Below are 19,242 nucleotides of genomic sequence, written 5' to 3'. Positions count from 1 at the left end.
ACCAAAATACATAGGGTCGGTAGGTCGGGTTTTTTTTTTAATGTAGTCGATTTTACAGGAGGTTACTTCCCTCAGTGTCGGTATGGTTCGCAAAATGTGCCAAAACGTTTAGTTTTTTTGATAAATGAAAACAAAGTTTTAGGGTTGGCGGGGAAAAAAGGGTCGGTCGGGTTACCTGAAAACAACATATATTTTTGTTTGGCCTTATAGTTTTAGCTGGGTATAGACCGCGTTATCCACCCTTAGTAGTAAGGAAGCGTAGTGTCCATCAGGAAAAACTTGACCAGCAACGGTGGAATCAACCTCTGATCCCACATGGATCTGACCATCTAAATGATTTTCTGTTTCAACAACGTTGTCCGACTGCACGTTGGAGTGCGCGTGGAATGGAGTCGAGACGTCTGAATGATCATGGGAAGTGTCCACGAAATTCACACCAAAACATGTTTTTGAATCGTGTTTCAAACCAGCATTTTCAAGTGGAAGGTTGATATAGTTTGCAACAGCTGCAGGCGTTTTGTCACAATCGTTGCACGCAACTTGTCCATTTGGAAGTGAGGCGTTAAAAGAGTTAGCTTGGCCTTTGTGGGTTTCGAAATGCTCGTTCGAGGAGTTCGCAGGTTCGTCGTCATTCAAAGCACTGCTCGAGTCAGGTCGATTTTCAAGACAGGCGGTCAAATAGTCATTGTTCGATTCAAGCTGACTTCTGAGTTGACACATGGAAACTGGTTGTGAAGCTGTTACAAACTGTTGGTTTGAGTACGGGTGAAAGTCAAACGCTGATTGATCTTGAGAAGTTTCCTGCTGGTGGCTGAGAGCACGATGGAAATGTAACCGAGACAGTTGCGTTGAAGATATTCCTTCCAAGTGCGCGTTCTCGTAAACTGTGCGATCTGGGAAAATAAAATTAAAAGTACTTTTGTGACGTAGACAGGAAATACTTCAAAATAGCACAGGCTGGTAGTCTAGGCCTCAGCCGTGTATGTGTCTGTGTTTGTGCTTGTGCGTCTATGTAAGCTTATGTGTTGTTTGATTGTGCGTGCTTGTATGTGTATGTGTGTTTGTGTGTGTATGTGTGTGTGCGTGTGTGTGTGTCTGTGTGTGTAAGTGTGTCTGTGTGTGTGTGTGTGTGTGTGTGTGTGTGTGTGTGTGTGTATGTGTGTGTGTGTGTTTAAGTGTGTGTGTCTGTCTGTCTGTCTGTCTGTGTCTGTGTCTTTGGTGGGGGAGGGGGAGAGAGAACAAGTGGCAGGGCGTTAATGACCTGAAAAGACATAGACATAGAACATTGTATTAACTAAAAAAAAAAAAATTAGGTTTGATGTGTCAACAACGTAGGTGTACAATGCAGGAAGACTTCCTGTATTGTCTAGTCAATTTTTGCACAACGAATTAACGGGAATGGAAATTTGCGATCCCATGAGACAGAGCACAAAATAAACAACGTGTCTCTCGAAAATGTATTCTTAATCTGACAGGATAAAGATCTAAACAGCCATTTTTTACGACCACACATGGCTTGAATAATATATTTAATTTACTTATTCGTTTATTGATTGATTGATTTTGTGATTAATTGATTGATGGATTTGTACCTTGACCGAAAATTGGTTGTGGAAGCAGAGGAAGGGAAAGGGTTACTAGGTCTGTCGTAAATCAATATCAAATAAACAAAATCTAAAGCAAAATACAACTGCTCACCGTGTTTCCCGGATCTTCTCCCTAACTTCAATAATTTCTTCCGCCGAAGGTAAATGACAAGGACGATCACACCAACGACGACAACGACGGCCACACATATCCCGCATACAAGCGCTGGAACTGTGTCGGGCGATTTTGCTTTTCCGCTGCTTGTCGGCACTGAAAACATGAGCAAGACAGATAGCATTGTCATTAATTATGTACTGTTTTCATAGTGCAGGAAGACATTAGCAAAACCGTGATGGTTGTTGACACTTAATGCTGTTTAATTTCAAGGCAACAGTATGGAAAAGCCAAAACAATCAAATCTAACTGCGTACGGGATGGCTCGTAATACGACACCCAGTTCTGAGAACCATTAGGAAGCGAAAATGAGCAGGTAATCTATGTTGAGCTTTCAGTGACCGACAGTCTATTGTTTTGTTGGTGTGGTTGTTTGCTTCTTGCTTTCTTTTTTTTCTTTCTTTTATTTGTTTATGTTTTTTATTTGCTGTTGTTTGAGAAGAAATTATTCAAAAGCAGGGAACAGCTTAGTTTGCTTACAAGTCATAATCTCTTTACACAATGTCTATAATTTATGTACCTTTTGGATTACATTCCTAGAATCCTGGGTATCACTACCCACTCGAACAAAACTGAGTTCTCTGTACGTCTTATCGTGTTTTGCTCAAATAATGAACATTGTGATTTAGTAGTCAGCAATTTTTTTCATTACTTCTTGCGTTGCTTTTATCAGGCGAATTCGACAATAATCTTCGTGTTTCCCACATTAGTTAGATTCTAGCTCATTTGGTCAATATATATATATATATATACTAGAATGAATATCCGCTTCGCCGGGTAGCCGGCTTCGCCGGGAAGAAGTACTTAGAGCCGTACGCCGGCTTCGAACAATGGACCCGCCAAGCTTAGGTCCCTCCCAGATTCGTGGAATGGGAACAGCACGACAATGATTCAGTGGCCATAATGCCATTCAAATACACAAAAGCCGCCAGACCACATCACAAACAGAACTGCCCAGGTGTTGCTCAAGGAGACACACACACACACACACACACAAACATAGAGAAGCCGTATCTATAGAGAGATAGATGACAGTGTATTTTTCGCGTGGCTATAAATTGATTCGACCTTTGCACTTTTACAGTGAGGATAATTTACGGGTCCAATTTACGTTCTGGACACTGCGGTGACCTTCTAAAAATAGTAACAGAACGCCGGGAATATCCGAAGACGCTCCACTCATACTATAGTGCACCATACGAAGGAAGGGAGGTAAACGCTGAAAACCTGGAGAAGATGAGAAGATAAGGAAGAGTTACTTATAATGGTGAAATGAACACAAAAACCAAAATCGATTCAGCGCTGCGCGCTGAGAGCACGTGTTGAAATATCTCATCGATGATATTGTGTCCGGGGTGTAGCTGAATACGGTGTCCAAATTTGAAAAAGATCCACCGAGAACTTTGGCTTTGGTGTGTCGGTATGGGGGCCCGGGTAGCTGAGGTGGAACCAAAATAGCTGAGGTGGAACCAAAATCGGTTCAGCGCTGCGCGCTGAGAGCACGTGTTGAAATATCGACCAGGTTGTGTCCTGTCCCGGGTCTACCTGAATATGCCCACCAAATTTGAAGCAGATCCATCGAGAACTTTGGCCGTGCATCGCGAACTCACAGACAGACACACACACACACACACAGACAGACAGACAGACAGACACAAGTCGTATATATATATAGATATATAGGGATATAATAATATGTGACCCTCCACCACGGAATGAGTCTCATGTCACCTTTGCATGATTTTTATATGTTTACATTTTCTTAAAGAGTATTTTATGCTCTATCCAGTGGTGAAACCCGTTTTAGAAAAGAGCGAAAACTGTTTGAGTTATAAGCCTGTGACTAAGGTGACCCTCACACTGTTACCATACACTCTCCGGACTTATATCAAGTCTATAGCGCAGAACCGCGCGAGGTGACATGCGACTCATTTCGTGGTGGAGGGTCACATATATGACGTTGCAGGAGAAGGTCTTCTCTTATATTGTATTGTGCAGAGACAAAAAGTAAAACCAAGTTCTGCACTGCAGACAGATGTGTCTGAAAAATAATCGAGAAAACATGAGAAGTGAAACGGCCTGCTTAACAGAACACAGCAACCGATGGAACGCACTTCCAAATCAACGTCAGTGCGTAGTGTTTAGGATTTGACATGAGAGTGGTGGAGTTGATGAGGCTTCGGAATATACGTGAGAGTGTCTGTCTTTGAAGCACACCGTCTGAGAGGAATGTCAAAAAGCCAAAATAAATATGTGTGGGGGTTGTCTACGGGTACAAGCCATATTGTACATTGCACTTACATTTCAAGTTCAATGTGTAGTATATAGAAACGGAAGAGGGAATCGCGGAGTTGAAGACAGAACACAAAACCCTTCCTCCGTCTTGATCAAGCTTCGGAGTGAACGTGCAGGTTTCCGTGGTGGATGAACACAATCTTCCCCATCCATAGACTGGTGGAGGATACATGTCTCCTGCCTCACAGGTCAGCGTCAAGTTCCTCCTCCCGTCAGTGACAAACGGAGAGGGACCAACGATGGTGACACTTTCTCGAGAGGGTCCATCTATGTGAATGATATATCTGATTAAATGTTGTAAGCGTATGCATTTAGTTACAAGTGGTTGCCAAGGTAAATGTTACACAACAAGTCTCAGGGAATATTAATGATATGGGTCGTCCACTCCAAAGATGTATGTTATGTACACTTGAGGGTTATGCATTTTTTTAATCGGTAAAAGTTAGTCATGGTTTGCTCAAAATAACAATCAATCAAAAACATGTCAAGTGTCTCAGGCTACCAAACGTTTAGTATTTTTTTTGTTTTTCGTGCTCCTTATAGTTGTATTTGAGGAAGCAATGCTAACAAAGCCTACAAGAAGTTGATTCGCAAAGCAGACCATTTGACCACTGACAGCAACCTCAATTTTGCTTTACATTCCCTGGCACAAAAACACAATATGTGCTTTACTCACAAGCAACCCGCAGTGTGTATGAAGTGTTCTGTTGCTGTCCCTCCATCAGACAGGTGAACACGGTGCCGTTATCCTCACGCCGGACACTGTCCACTGTCAGAACAGACGTGTTGGAGTGACCAGGCCATGACAGTGTCGCAGATGAAGAGATGGACGCTTTGCATTCACACGTTAGCGATTCCCCTTCTGGTATGATCTCATTTGTGCAGTTCGTCTTAGGATCCCGTGTTGCAGCAGCTTAAATGAAGGAGCATGAAGCACATAAAAGCGTGTGAAGAGAACGGGCTTCGATACCTGGATTCGAAAGAGTTCTTCAAATACGGTGCTCTCTCTCTCTCTCTCTCTCTCTCTCTCTCTCTCTCTCTCTCTCTCTCTCTCTCTCTCTCTCTCTCTCTCTCTCTCTCTCTCTCTCTCTCTCTCTCTCTCTCGGTAAAAGTTTACAATCTATTGAAACCTCTCTTCAAACGAGTTTGAACAACATATTTGATTGGTGTAAACAAAACTCAATGATTATACACCCAGGCAAAACTAAATGCATGGTGATCACAACACGACAGAAACACCAACTCGCTCCTCTGAATCTTCATCTCAGTTTAAATGAGTCACCCATTGAGCAAGTAACCAGCCATCGTGTTCTCGGGGTCACCATAGACGCTGAATTAAAGTGGCAGTCCCACCTCAACCGTGTTACCAAAACCTTATCTAAAAACTTGTTCCTTCTCTCCAAATTAAAGCATTACGCTGATACCTCAGCACTCAAGTTGTTTTATTATGGTCATATTTTACCTCATCTGAATTATGCATCTACACTTTGGGATGGTTGTAGCGATGTTCACTTAAAAAAAGTCAATTCTCTTCACCGTCGCGCAGCTAAACTTATCATGCCGGGTCCACAAACATCAACAGATCAAAAGCTTAGCAGCCTTAATTTTCTATCACTTAAAGATCAGTTATTATTTAATAAGGCTCTTTTAATGTTTAAGGTACAAATAAACGAGACCCCACAGTACATGCGATCATTATTTCAGAAAGCAACAGACAGATATGGCTCAAACAAATTAATTTCCCCGCTACCCCGTATTGATTTATATAAAACCAGTTTAGCGTTTTCGGGCTCAACAATTTGGAATTCGCTACCATGTGAGATAAAGGGGTCAAGCACGATTAAACACTTCAAATCGCAGCTTCGCAAATATCTGTTGTCACGAACAGTTACATTCTGAAGCTGTTTCTAGCAAGAATGCATTGCTATCACTAACCTCTATATATTTTGTTGATTATCTTCTTCTCTTCTTCTTGTCGTTCGCCAATGTTAAACTTGGAGTCCAGCTCTGGTAATGAAGTTGGTGGTTTTTGTTGATTATGATAATGATGTCGACGATGATGATGATGATGATGTTGATGAAGTTGTTGTGTGTGTGTGTGTCCGTGTGCGTGTGTGTGTGTGTGTGTGTGTGTGTGTTTGTGTGTGTGTGTGTATGTGTGTGTGCGTGTGTGTATGTGTGTGTGCGCATATGTGTATGTGTGTGTGTGTGTGTGTATGTATGTATGTGTGTGTGTGTGTGTGCGTGTGTGTGTGTGTGTGTGTGTGAGTGTGTGTGTGTATGTATGTGTGTGTGTGTGTGTGTGTGTGTGTGTGTGTGTGTGTGTGTGTGTGTGTGTGTGTGTGTGTGTGTGTGAGTGTGTGTGTTGTATTGAGTGCGAACGTGATTGCAGGCATGCGGCGCGCGTGTGTGTGCGAGTCGAATTTTCTTTTCCTTTGTATTATTTTGACATACATGTACACTTCAATGTTCTATTATGCATTATGTAGTCGTATAGGTAATGTTGTAATTAGTAATACTGTATGATTGCGATTGACAATTGTCCTTTTATTGTCTTTATCTTTATGTCTGAGTTTAGCAGGGACAGATTGTAAGACTAGGCGTGAGCCTAAAATCTCCATCCTTGAGTAATAAAGTTCGTTCGTTCGTTCGTTCGTTCGTTCTCTCTCTCTCTCTCTCTCTCTCTCTCTCTCTCTCTCTCTCTCTCTTTCTTTCTCTCTCTCTCTCTCTCTCTCTCTCTCTCTCTCTCTCTCTCTCTCTCTCTCTCTCTCTGAGATGTTTTAAAGTTCAATAATACTTTTTTGTTAAATTCTGAGAAATAAAATTTCCCGCATAGATCAAAACTAGGAAGATAAATTATGTAGAGATCGTAATTCCTTGCTTTCATTAACTTCTTAAGGATATCACTATGCAATTTCATTGTTTTAAAACAATTGCATCAAAATGATCTCCCTTGATATCTCTTGCGCAAAACACTTCCCAGATTTCTGTATTACATTGATATATGGGGGAAATCTTTTTTCTTAGAATTTGTCAAAACTGAAATTCAAGGGAGGCAACTATTAGATGAATGATAGGAAAGTTTTACACATTGAAGAAAATCTAAGTGTTACGCCCTCACGGCAAAGCCATTATATAGGGGCATGTTACACGAGAAAACCCGGCTTTGTATGAAAATAAAAAAAATAAAAATGCAGGGGGGGGGGTGGGGGTGTAGACAGCTGGCTGCCGGCTGCTAGAGGAGACCTGAAATGGGCTAGGGTCGTTGGGTCGTCTTGGGTCAGTGCTGAAATAGTTACTTTATTGGCTGTTGGCCGAACGGACACCCGGGCTTCATATTTTTGCATGCATGTATTCGTGTTTCCAAGGCCTGAGGCTTTCGCTGTGACCCTGGGATCTTTATCCTGCGCATGCGTGCACACGGGGGTGTTCGGACACCGATGAGAGTCTGCACAAAGTTGACTCTGGGACACACATCCCGTGCCGAACTTGGGGGTTGAACCCACGCTGAAAGTGACAACCGGTTTTAAAGCCAGCGCCTCTACCGACTGGGCAAACTCCCCACCCAATATGTTGGGGTCAAGAAGTTCCATGGAGGGCGGAGGGTATGGAGTAACACATAGTGTTTTGCTCGGAACATTCCCACCCAAGCAGAGCCGCGCTAGGGGTACGCATTACCGTGAAGTGCTACCAAATGTCGTCTGTGTCTACCACTCGGTGGTGACTTAATGTGGGTCTATGTAAGCAGATGCCAGCGCAAGCAATCTGATGCAGAGTCAGGAGGCGATTTGGTACTTGTAAGAGAACCTTAGAGGCCACAGCGTCGGCCGTCTAAGGGATCTGTGTGTCTGGAGGCACATTTGGTTTCCGAGGTTCAAGCGGAGCTGTTGCCTCTGCTCCCAAGTTCCCGTGTCTGGAGGCGTTTTTGGTATGGAAGCTTCTTCTTCTTCTTCTTGGCGTTCGCAGAGGTTACACAATCAGTCCAGTACTGGTGTGGTATGGAAGCAAACCTGTAGGTTGGGGCTTCTGCCTTTCAGGATGCCAGGACTACAAAATGTGTGTCTTGAGACACATTTTACACATTAAGTGATGTATATCTCTTAAATAAGACACGATTCAGAGGAGATCATTTTTTTAAATAGCTTTTTTTATGTGTTTTCTTTGTGAAACTGAACAGATCGGGTAGTTGGAACAATGTGTAAGTTCATGTCGTCTTCTGAGAGAGATAGCCCAGTACGCCCTCTAGCCTATTGGTAATGTTATAATGTACGGCTTATGTACGAAAGGAAGAGATAAAACAAATAATAATACATACGTGTTTCACAGCGGATGAGCACACCAAAACAGACGATCATGTGAACGGTAATGGTTAATGTAGCCATCGTAAGTCATCTTCTGTTGCAACAGGTAAGTTCGACACAACGTTAGCGCCACCAGAACAGGCAGTCTGATTTGCACATGGTGACTGCGTAATAGCCTCTGTTCTCTTTTGTACTCTAATCACAATTATAAATGATCACACCAGGAAAAATGTTGTGGGGTGAATGGTTATATGGGACCCTCCACCACGGAATGAGTCGCATGTCACCTTTGCATGATGTTCATATTTTTACATTTTCCTACAGAATGTTTTATGCTCTATCCAGTGGTGAAAACCGTTTGAGAAAAGAGCGAAAACTGTTTGAGTTACAAGCCTGTGACTAAGGTGACCCTCACACTGTTACCAGACACCCCCCGGACTTATATTAAGCCTAGCGCAGAACCGTGCGAGGTGACATGCGACTCATTTCGTGGTGGAGGGTCACATATGGTCACTTCATTACACACACGGCAGTTTTTAGCATGCGGAAATATTACAAATCTCTAGTTAGTGTAATTGTAGGCGTTGTAATTGTCTGTCTTTGGACCTGACAGATTGTGAAACATTTTTAACAGCGCTATATTTTTCAGAGTACGATCATTTTTACCTCTTCTAATGCAGATCTTTCTGATGAGGCTGTTGATGGTAAAACCAAGTATATACAACTCAAAAGTCCATTCATTCCCCTACCTTATTCAGAAAACAGATTATGTTTGCATGATGTAGTGTCTATACAGTGGAACCTACAACACAGACACACCCCCAAAATCAAATTCGCAAAATCAAGGTTCCCGCGTTACATTCGACCAACAAAAATCCGAACAACTGAAACAAAACATGGTCTGCATTTCATTTGACAGAACAACCAAATCTGCACCCAAAACAGTCAGTTTGTTGCCACATATCTTGTCTATCATGGACGCTATGGCGTGCTGAGCGGTGTAGGTGTCAATCCTCTCAGAAGGAATAAGAGGCAGTTTTTGAAGCCGTTTTAGCGGGTAATGAGACACAAAATAGTACATTTCAGTAACTCCTAAACGCATTGTCTTCACACACTCAAAGATTTGTGCTAACACATGTCGTAAACTACATACGGAATCTCAAGTCATTTAAGATATCAGTTCTGCTGTTCTGTGACATACCAGAACAAGTTTTAAAAACAAACATGTACCCTGTCCGATTGAACATAAAAAAGTAGAATTAGCATGCATTTAGAAGAGCGGAGTGGCGCAGTGGTTAGAGCGCTTGCCTCTCACGCTGGAGGTCGTGGTTCGTCCCCCACTCGGGGACAAATACAAATACCCGATTTTTCCGAGCGCTCTCCAGTCCACCCAGCTGGAAATGGGTACCTGACCCTATTCAGGGCCGGGGAAGGCAAAGGCAGCGAGGGAGAGGAGATGGGCACCGCCCTCATAAAAAGCTGGCCCCCAGAAAAATGGAGATCTCTAACATCTCTCTCCCCTACGACCAGATGGTTATGGGAATACCTTTACCTTTACCTTTACTTTAGAAAAATGAAAGCTTCAATTTACCCCGAAATGTAATACAGTTTCAACAATGGCTGTTCACAGCGCACTTGTTTAAACGCACACAGAAATGCTAGGAAAATGTTTTTTTAAGAGCCATTGATCAGTTAAGCGTGTCGGCAGTGAGCTTTGCTAGGCCGGTGTCCGAACCTCCCCCCCGTGTACACTACATTGGGTGTGCACGTTAAAGATCCCACGATTGACAAAAGGGTCTTTCCTGGCAAAATTGCTTAGGCACAGTTAATAATTGTCTACCTATACCCGTGTGACTTGGAATAATAGGCCGTGAAAGGTAAATATGCGCCGAAATGGCTGCAATCTACTGTCCGTATAAAATTTCATCTCACACGGCATCACTGCAGAGCGCCTAGAACTGTACCCACGGAATATGCGCGATATAAGACTCATTGATTGATTGATTGATTGATTTGCGCTCAGCGCTCTGAATGAGTCGACTTCTTAAAAACTACTTTCGCGTTGAAATACTCATACCACCCATGTCTAATAACATATGTGCATGAAATTTGAGCTTGTGGGGCATCTGTTATTGTTCTTGAAGATTTCAACAAATTAATTTTGTTTGATTAGTCAACAAAAACCTACCATTCATTTAAGAACTCTTTCTGACCTGACAAATAACAGCAGACCTGATGTCTCAAATGACTTGACATTCCGTATGTACTTTACGGCGTGTGTTAGCACAAATCTCCAAAAGTTTAAAGGCAATGCGTTAGCGACTTTCTCAAATGTACAATTTGAGAGATCAAACGCATCTGTATATATAGAGAATACTACATGGCTTGCTGTGTCGTACCAGATTTACACGAGTTGTTTTTTTAAATAGTGAACTGCGAGCGAAAGCGAGCTGTTCACTATTTGAAAAAGCAACGAGTGTAAATCTGGTACGACACAGCAAGCCATGTAGTATTCTGTTTATCCTACATTATATACTTATGTGCCAGATCTAACTAAAAGTCACCGACAGCGCTATTGCCTTTGGATCAACCCGCTTTAGAACTTCAAACCACTTTACTCAATTTGACATTCATTCCTCCGCCATGACACACACTCTCAAACTAGGACAAAGTAGTTCGCCTTTGTTAACACTGTTAAGTTTAATATTGAACATTGATTAAATAAATTCGAACAACGAAATGATGGTCACTTCAAAATATACCAGATAAAAAGAAAAGCAGTGGCCACAGGATAAAAGAAACCAAAAGGAACAACAACAGCAAAGCATATCCTTCCGCGATAGGATGGCAGTCAAGTCGGAGCCAGGCGAGTCGACAGCTTTCAGATGGTCACTTCTCGGTTTGGTGACTGGACAAATATTGGTTGATGTTGATGGTACCAACGTGCACAGGCCTTGCAAACAGTGTTGTTAGCGTTTGCTGGGATGTGATTGTGGCAGTGGCAGTGGAGACGGCTGGAGTTGAAGTGGCCGTGCGAATCCAATGTGTCGTCTGCCGACACTGGCGACAGCTCCGAGACCGGTGCAGTGCCGTTTAGCATCAGACTGAAGCCACGGTGTTCCTCTTGGGAAATGCTGCTTAACGTTGTTGTGCCCAGATAGCTGCATTATTTTGGTCGGAGGAACGTTATTCTCGGAAAGTTTCTGCACAAGGAACTTGCGTGCAGAGTGGTTGGTGTAGATCTACCTCGGGTTGATGATCCCAGCTTTTCTTCACATGTCGCCCTGGCATGTTTTGGATTGTCTTTCGCAAAATTGGAGATATTCTCTGCCATTACTGTCTTCATGCAAGGACACGTCTCCCCACTGCATGTGCCTGTGAGGTGTCACGCTGCGCAGACCAAAGTTGACTGTGTTTTGCCACCACAGAGTATTCAGGATTACTTCTGGATCTGCGACTCCGAGCTGTTTTGTCTGCCACAGCTTGTCAACATCTTCATCTTTCAGCGGTTGAGCCCTGTTAGGTAAGTTGCCACAACCTCCCTGTTTAACAATCTTCTGCTTTGTCTTCACGACTTCTCTCAGTTACAAGTGCAAATTCGGGGCCGTCTATAACGGGTGCACAGTACTTTTTAGACTTCAACTGTCGATGGATGCTGCTGAGAAGGCCGCTCAGCGTGGGGATGGTTCATACTCTTTGCCATCCGGTTTTTTCAAACTCATGAAAAGAGAGCAGAGAATTTTGCATAATTTTTGTGGTTGGATGGTGCTAATGTTTCTTTTGTCCCCGTGTTTCGCCATAAACGTCGATAGGCGACGTATATATATCGTAAACCGTTTTTCGGAGAGTGTTCTTGTTCTTGTTTGTCTGAACGAATGAGTCTATTGGAGAAAAATCATAAATCATGGATGACTCGCTTTTTTCTTCATCGACTTCGTCATTCGCGTCATCACCAAACATGTCTTCGAACAGCTCATCACTAAAAAATTCTTTCAGTGATGACAAATCGGTTTCGTGGCAGTTGCCATTTTGTTGCAAAAGTAGTTCTTCATGAATATGTAATTACTAATTTACATAGCATGACCTTCCGGTTGACCTCATTTACATGATATACACACGTGTGATTTGAACGATTTTTATCTCACGGGTATCTCTCTCACGTATGTAGGATAAAGTGTTTTATGACAAGTAGTGTAGATCGTGCACCATTACAGTCTTCACTGTTTACTGATAATTATGTCAAGTCCCAAGAGTGCAAAACGATGATAAAAATAAAAATTCGAGGTGGGGAAATATTGTTTTGCGATCGATGTAACAGGTGACACTACCAATGTCCGAATACTGACGGAGATGTCCGGAAATAATCGAGCTGTCAGGTGAATGACCTTGTCGGCATTCTTCGATTCCTGATGATCAATTTTTACAAGCATAGGTAAATGAAGAATACCACAACACTTTGTCTTCTTCTGAGCCAGCCTTTTGGGCCGCTGCTGTAATGACGTATTGCTATGCGAGTGACATCATCTTCTTCGTAGATTCTGGTCAGGCAAAAAGTGAAAGTAGATATTGCGTGTATTCACTGTGTGTTTCCGCGTTAAAAATTGTACATTTCAATGGGGGGGGGCACTTTTTGTACAAAACGTGTCCGAGTGGTATGAGCACCCTACCTATTTAAAATCATTACAACAAATCCATTTTAGATGCAATTTGAAAAAAAAAACCACCATATTCTGGCTTCTCGAATCCCAGAGAATAGTTCAGCATTAAAAAAAAAATGTATTCTCAAAAAGTTAAAATTGGTTGGTCCATGCTACTACAGCGCCCTTCAATTTACACATCGGGATAACCAAAACATTATTCCGGTACACAATGATATTGATGTTGCAGACTACGTATTGGTAACAAATCTTTCTCTATTTTCGCATGGGTATTTTTCTCAGTTCCCTTAGAGCTTAAATTCAACCCCTCCCCCACCCCCCACCCCCCACCCCCCCCCCCCCCCAAAAAAAAAAGACGGGAAGAAAAAAGTGGCTCAAAAAACAAAATTAATTTCTCTGTATAATGGAAGGATTCTGGTCTCGTGCAACGCTTACTTTTTGAGATAGGTGTGACATGACAACAACAAAAACAGCACGAACAAAACACAAAAATAAAATATTGTTACGTTTGGCAGTAATCTGGGAGGTATTTCTCTGATAACGTCGAGACAAAATAGACCTGGACTGTTCGGTTGAAGCGGTTGGGAAGCAGACAGATTACTTTCATTGAAAATGAATCACTGGCACACACAAAAAAGTGTCTTGAATTGTTATACCGTAAACTACCTTGTATACCTTACCCAGTATCGAGTAAACGCACACACCCTACTTTAGGCCGAAAGCTGTGCATTGGGCATACTACCTAGTAAACGCACACCCACCACTTCTTGATTAATGATGTCACAAAAATTATTTTTGGAACATTTGTTTTTGCAAACGTCCGCATGCGGTACGCAGTATTCATCCGAGTGTATAATACGAAGATGCTGTTATAAAGGCTAGGCACACCGTTGATTTATACTCTCTGTCGCGGACAGTTGTATGTGTATAAGGTTCCTTGGTCGGGCGTTGCTGACAGGTACCTGCGTCAAGGTGGGAAGACCTGTAGCTGGGCTTAGACCAGTGATTCCACGCCTTGCACGGGACGTTCACGGTAGGCTGCGCGCTATTTGTAGAGTTCACTGGTTACCTTGTAGCTGACTGTAAAATTCATAAGCATTCTTTTTTCTGTCTCGGCCGAGACCAGATGTTTTTCGAACGGCTTCGAAGTTCGCGTGTGAATTGTCGTTTGAGTTCGAAGTTATTTTTCAGTAGTAATGTACGTCTACTGGTTGACTTTGTTAAAGTCGGTTGCGTAAAGTGTACGCGATGATATTCATTGGCCTGTGTGAGGTAAGCTATATTTCTTGGTCTAGTTGGATAGACTTTTGTCAGTTTTTGCTGAAGGTGAATTAGCGGCCGGTGGCAGGGGACAGGGAACCTACATTAGTTACCAGTTGTACTGTTTTGTCTCGTCTTTGTGTTGTTGTAAATAGAGTTCATCATAGTGTTTAAAAGGAAATCATTATAATGGTAAATTATACTGTAGAAGGAAACCAAAGTTTAGAGTCATTGTGCTTCCTCCTCATCCCTAATAATGATGTCTATTGGAGGAGGAAGTCACGTGTCTTATATTTTTGGGGTGATTATTGACTTTGGCCTTCTAGGCTTTCAGTGTTTACTGTCGAGGACAGACCGGACGGGAAGGTGCGAACCTTAGCTTCTCAGCATGGAGGAGGCACCACCACGCTGCTGCTTGAGCAGCAACTTTGGACCCTCGCAGTGGCACCCCCACGCTGCTGTTTGAGCAGCCACTTTGGATCATCGCCGTGGCATCACTACGCTGTTTTTGAGCAGCTATTTCGTAACGTCACAGCGGCGCAACCACGCTGCTGTTGAGCAGCAACATCGAACCGGCGCCGTCGCTGCAGCATGTGTGCCGTGTGACAGCTCTCAACCGGGCTGACTCTCTCACCCCCGCGACAGAGACGCAGGTGTCGACCCGAGGGCGCACCCACCCCCCCTGAATTCGTCGAACGTGTAGCTAAGTACTTTCTTTCAACGATAGATATCATTTATGGAATGAGGAGGGCCTTTAAGACGTACGTTCTTTGTATTTGACTACCCTGATTGTCTCGTATGTTGTTTGTTGACATTATTTGACTGTTGTTTACTTTCTCATGTTCATTATGTTCATCTTCATGTATCCGTGTTAACCTTTCCATCATTTCATCCATCGTCACCCCCATTTTTCACCCAACTGGGAACTATTAAATATTTTCATTTATTTACATCGGTGTTCTGTGAGTGCTGTGTGGTGTGGCCAAAGTTTTTGAGTGAAAAACTAAACATGCAAACATGCATGCACGCGACAATGGCGAGCTTGCCAGGATAAATCCTCTTTGAATTCAAGGAATTCACTACATTTTTTGTCGTTGGCCACACTTCCCATACACTGGACACTGATGTACTGTAGTTAGTTAGCTTTTGTTGTTGTCTGGTAACTGTGGGTGGTTGGAGGGGCCCGAGGGTTATCATCAGGCCTTGTGGGTTTCCTGTCCTTGTTGCCAGTCAGCCGTGCCTTGTTTTGATTTTCCATGTTTTGGCTACCCGTTTGCTAGTTTTGTTCTTGTTTATGGAACTTCGTTCTGGTCGTGTTCTGGACGATAGTGCTAGCATGGCGTCTAGGACGGAAAGTAGTTCGGATAGGATTGCTAGATGGCGTTCACTTGCTGAGGAGTTAGGTGTTAAATCTACCAGTATTCCTGAGTTTATTGCCGAGCGGATGACCCGTGAAGATGAAAAACAGGAGAAGCTAGAACTGGAAAGGAAAGCTTATCAGGACAAGCTAGAAGTAGCGCGTCGAGAGACTGATGAGAGAATTAAGTATGTTCAAGCTCAGCGAGAGACTGATGAGAAAGCCGCATATGAACGTACTCAGATGTTTGAAGAAAAACAAAGGCAAGAGAAAGAGGACCATGACCGTAAGCAAAAGCAGGAAAGAGAAGAGCATGACCTTCGCATGCAACTCCTGCAGAGAGAGTCTGAAAGTAAGAGGGTGAAGAAAGGAAGTAGGGATAGGGCTGATAATGATGGAGATTCCTCAGGTGAAGAAGAGTCTAGTGACCTTCGTGGTTTTCGGCCTTCCATACCGATGTTTGATGAGAGCAAAGAAAACATAGCTACTTGGTTGAAAAGGTTTGAGAGAGTCGCTACCTTGTACAAGTGGAAGAGAAATACATGGGCAACTAGGGTCTCGACTAGGTTGTCGGGTAGGGCTGTAGAAGTGTACAACACTCTTGATGATGATAGCGCAGACGACTATGATGGTTTGAAGGTCGCGTTGTTAGGCCGCTATCAGCTCACAGCAGAAACTTACCGCCGTCGTCTCAGAACCTGCAAGAGAAAGGAACATGAAACGTTCAGACAGTTCGGTGCTCGCATTGAAGAGAATTTGACTAAGTGGCATGAGCTTTCCGAGATCACAGAACTGCTTGAACAGTTCTTGCAGACCCTGAGCGCGGACATGGCCGCGTACGTTAAGGAGAGAAAACCTCAGACGTTAGCCGAAGCAGTTAAGTCTGCTGAGATTCACTTTGAAGCACACCGTGATAGCAAGAAGTTTTTTCAGCATGATCGTGATCAGGGTGGAAAGGCTGACGCTGGTGAAAAGAAGAAAAGTGGAGATAACTCATTTGGTACATCCGGTAGGAAGTGTTACATCTGTGAATCCCCCAAACATTTGGCTAGAGATTGCCCCAAGAAGAGCAAGTCGACTGGAGCGGTGAATAGTGGTCCTGTGAAGTCCTTACCGCCCGTCAGTGTACCTACTTTGTGTACTCCCTGTAGCCAGCAAGACTACGACCCGAGATGCCTGGTGGTAGTGGATGGTATTGCAGTGGAGGGTTTGCGTGATACTGGATCTCAGGTTTGTGTCGTGAAGAGTTCATTAGTTTCAAAGTCTCAGTTCACAGGACAGGATCTTGAGGTTTCTATGGCTGAGAAAGACATCAAGAGGCGCTATCCAGTGATTAAGGTTCAGGTTGATTGTCCTTTCTACACTGGTGAGGTTGAGGCTATCGTCATGGAAACACCTGTTGCTGATTTCATTGTAGGTAATTACGCCCGGCTGGGTGATTCGAATGTTCTACCAGTGTACGCTGTGTCCAAGGTTGTTTCAGTTGTCACTCGTGCTCAGGCTGCTGCTGAAGGAAAGAGGCCGACTTTGTTGCATGTTGCTGCTCCGGGTCTAGAAACCCCTGAGCAGTTGCATGACCTTCAGCGGAATGATTCGACTTTGAAGAGTTGTCGTGAGGCGGCAGATCGCCGGGACGTCAGAACGTCTGGTCACTCCGGTGAAGTTGGGTTTGTCTGGAAGAAGAAGATTCTGTACCGTGAGTATCGCGGTGGTGGTAGCGTCTATACTCAGGTTGTTGTTCCCCAGCAGTTGAGGTTAGGTGTTATCAAGTTGGCTCATGAACCGCCTATGGGAGGTCACATGGGAGTTCAGAGGACACGTGATCGAGTTTGGCAGCAGTTTTTTTGGCCAGGTATGTGCGCAGACATACGTCGCTTTGTGTTGTCTTGTGATCAGTGTCAGAAGGTTTCTCATAAGCCACAGAAGGTACCGTTAGGTAAGATGCCTCTCATCGATACGCCGTTCGAGCGTGTGGCGATCGATCTGGTGGGTCCCATCATCCCTGCTTCTGAGTCTGGTAACCGGTACATTTTGGTGTTTGTGGACTACGCTACTCGGTACCCGGAAGCCATTCCATTGAAGTCGATTGAGGCTGTGAAGGTTGCAGAAGCGATGTGGGCAGTCTGGACTCGAGTAGGAATTCCCTCAGAGATTTTGACAGACCGTGGTACTCAGTTCATGTCCGAGGTGATGAAAGAGGTGGAGCGTTTGCTGGCCATCAAGGGTTTAGCGACTACTCCGTATCATGCGCAAGGAAACGGATTGGTGGAACGATACAACGGAACACTCAAGACCATGCTACGCAAGCTTGCTCAAGAGAAACCGAAGCAGTGGGATCGCTACATTCCTGCACTCCTCTTCGCTTATCGTGAAGTTCCACAGGAGAGTCTTGGATTCTCTCCCTTTGAGCTTCTATACGGCAGGACAGTGCGAGGACCTATGTCTGTTCTTCGCAACCTATGGACGGAAGAGCAAGTCGATGAGCAAGTTCGCACGACTTCTGAGTATGTGGTTGACTTGAGGAACCGGATTGAGGAAACCTGCAAACTGGCGCGTCAGAATTTGTCAGCTGCTGCACAGAAACACGCGAAGGTGTTCAACCGGAAGACAGTTCGAAGACAGTTCCAGCCTGGAGACAAGGTTTTGTTGCTGCTGCCGCAGAAGAAGAACAAACTGCAGTTGTGTTGGCAGGGACCGTTCGACGTTCTGGAGAAGAAGGGCGAGTCAGACTACAGGATTCGGATCTACGGGCGTGAGAAGCTGTACCACGCCAATCTTCTCAAGTTGTACAGAGACAGACAAGGGCGACAGGGTCAACCTGTTGTGGGGTTTGAGCTAACAGAGATCCGAGGTGACCTTTTCAGCTGTGAACCTGATGATGCTATGGCCCACTGCGTCAGTGAAGATCTTGAGATGGGAAAAGGTATTGCCGTTCACTTCAAGCAATCGTTTGGAAAAGTTGATCAACTTAGAGCACAAAACAAGAAGGTGGGAGAGGTAGCTGTACTACAGGTAGGTGCTTCCTACGTTTACTACATGATCACCAAGAAACGCTACTTTCACAAACCCTCCTACAAAACGCTGCGGTCCTCCATGGAAGCTATGAGGGACCACTGCAAGCAGAACAATGTCGCTTCCCTGGCCATGCCGCAGATCGGATGTGGATTGGACGAGCTGAACTGGAGCGCCGTCCTTGAGATAATCAAGGAAGTCTTCAAGAACACAGGCATAACTGTTAAGATCTACACCTTCGGTGGCTGAGAAACACAGTTTTTGTACATTTTTGACGTGCATGCTACAGGAATAATGCATATCTTTTTGTTTGCTTGTTTTGTCATGTGCGGGTGATTCCCGGTAGTCGCAACGTTGGAGCCGACTACCTCAGTCGGGCATGCGTTGAAGAGGGATCTTTTGCCGTGTAGACGGATGTCTATGCTTAACTTGGGGGGCATTGTCGCGGACAGTTGTATGTATATAAGGTTCCTTGGTCGGGCGTTGCTGACAGGTACCTGTGTCAAGGTGGGAAGACCTGTAGCTGGGCTTAGCTCAGTGATTCCGCGCCTTGCACGCTTTGCACGCATTGCACGGGACGTTCACGGTAGGCTGCGCG

At 44.1% G+C, this 19,242-nt stretch overlaps 1 protein-coding gene across 1 annotated transcript; it reads left to right on the top strand.

Moving 5' to 3' along the window:
• Positions 1–15,611: 15,611 nt before the first annotated feature.
• Positions 15,612–18,893, top strand: LOC138974815 (uncharacterized). The gene has a single exon (XM_070347542.1). It carries the CDS (start codon positions 15,612–15,614, stop codon positions 18,891–18,893), a length of 3,282 nt encoding a protein of 1,093 aa, XP_070203643.1.
• Positions 18,894–19,242: the final 349 nt, after the last annotated feature.

The sequence above is a fragment of the Littorina saxatilis genome, linkage group LG8 (assembly GCF_037325665.1).
Source record: "Littorina saxatilis isolate snail1 linkage group LG8, US_GU_Lsax_2.0, whole genome shotgun sequence".
NCBI classification, from domain to species: Eukaryota; Metazoa; Mollusca; class Gastropoda; order Littorinimorpha; family Littorinidae; genus Littorina; species Littorina saxatilis.
This window is presented reverse-complemented; position numbering and strand designations above follow the sequence as displayed.

Coding starts and splice junctions, on each gene's coding strand:
- LOC138974815 (XM_070347542.1), top strand. CDS start 15,612: ATGGCGTCTAGGACGGAAAGTAGTTCGGATAGGATTGCTAGATGGCGT.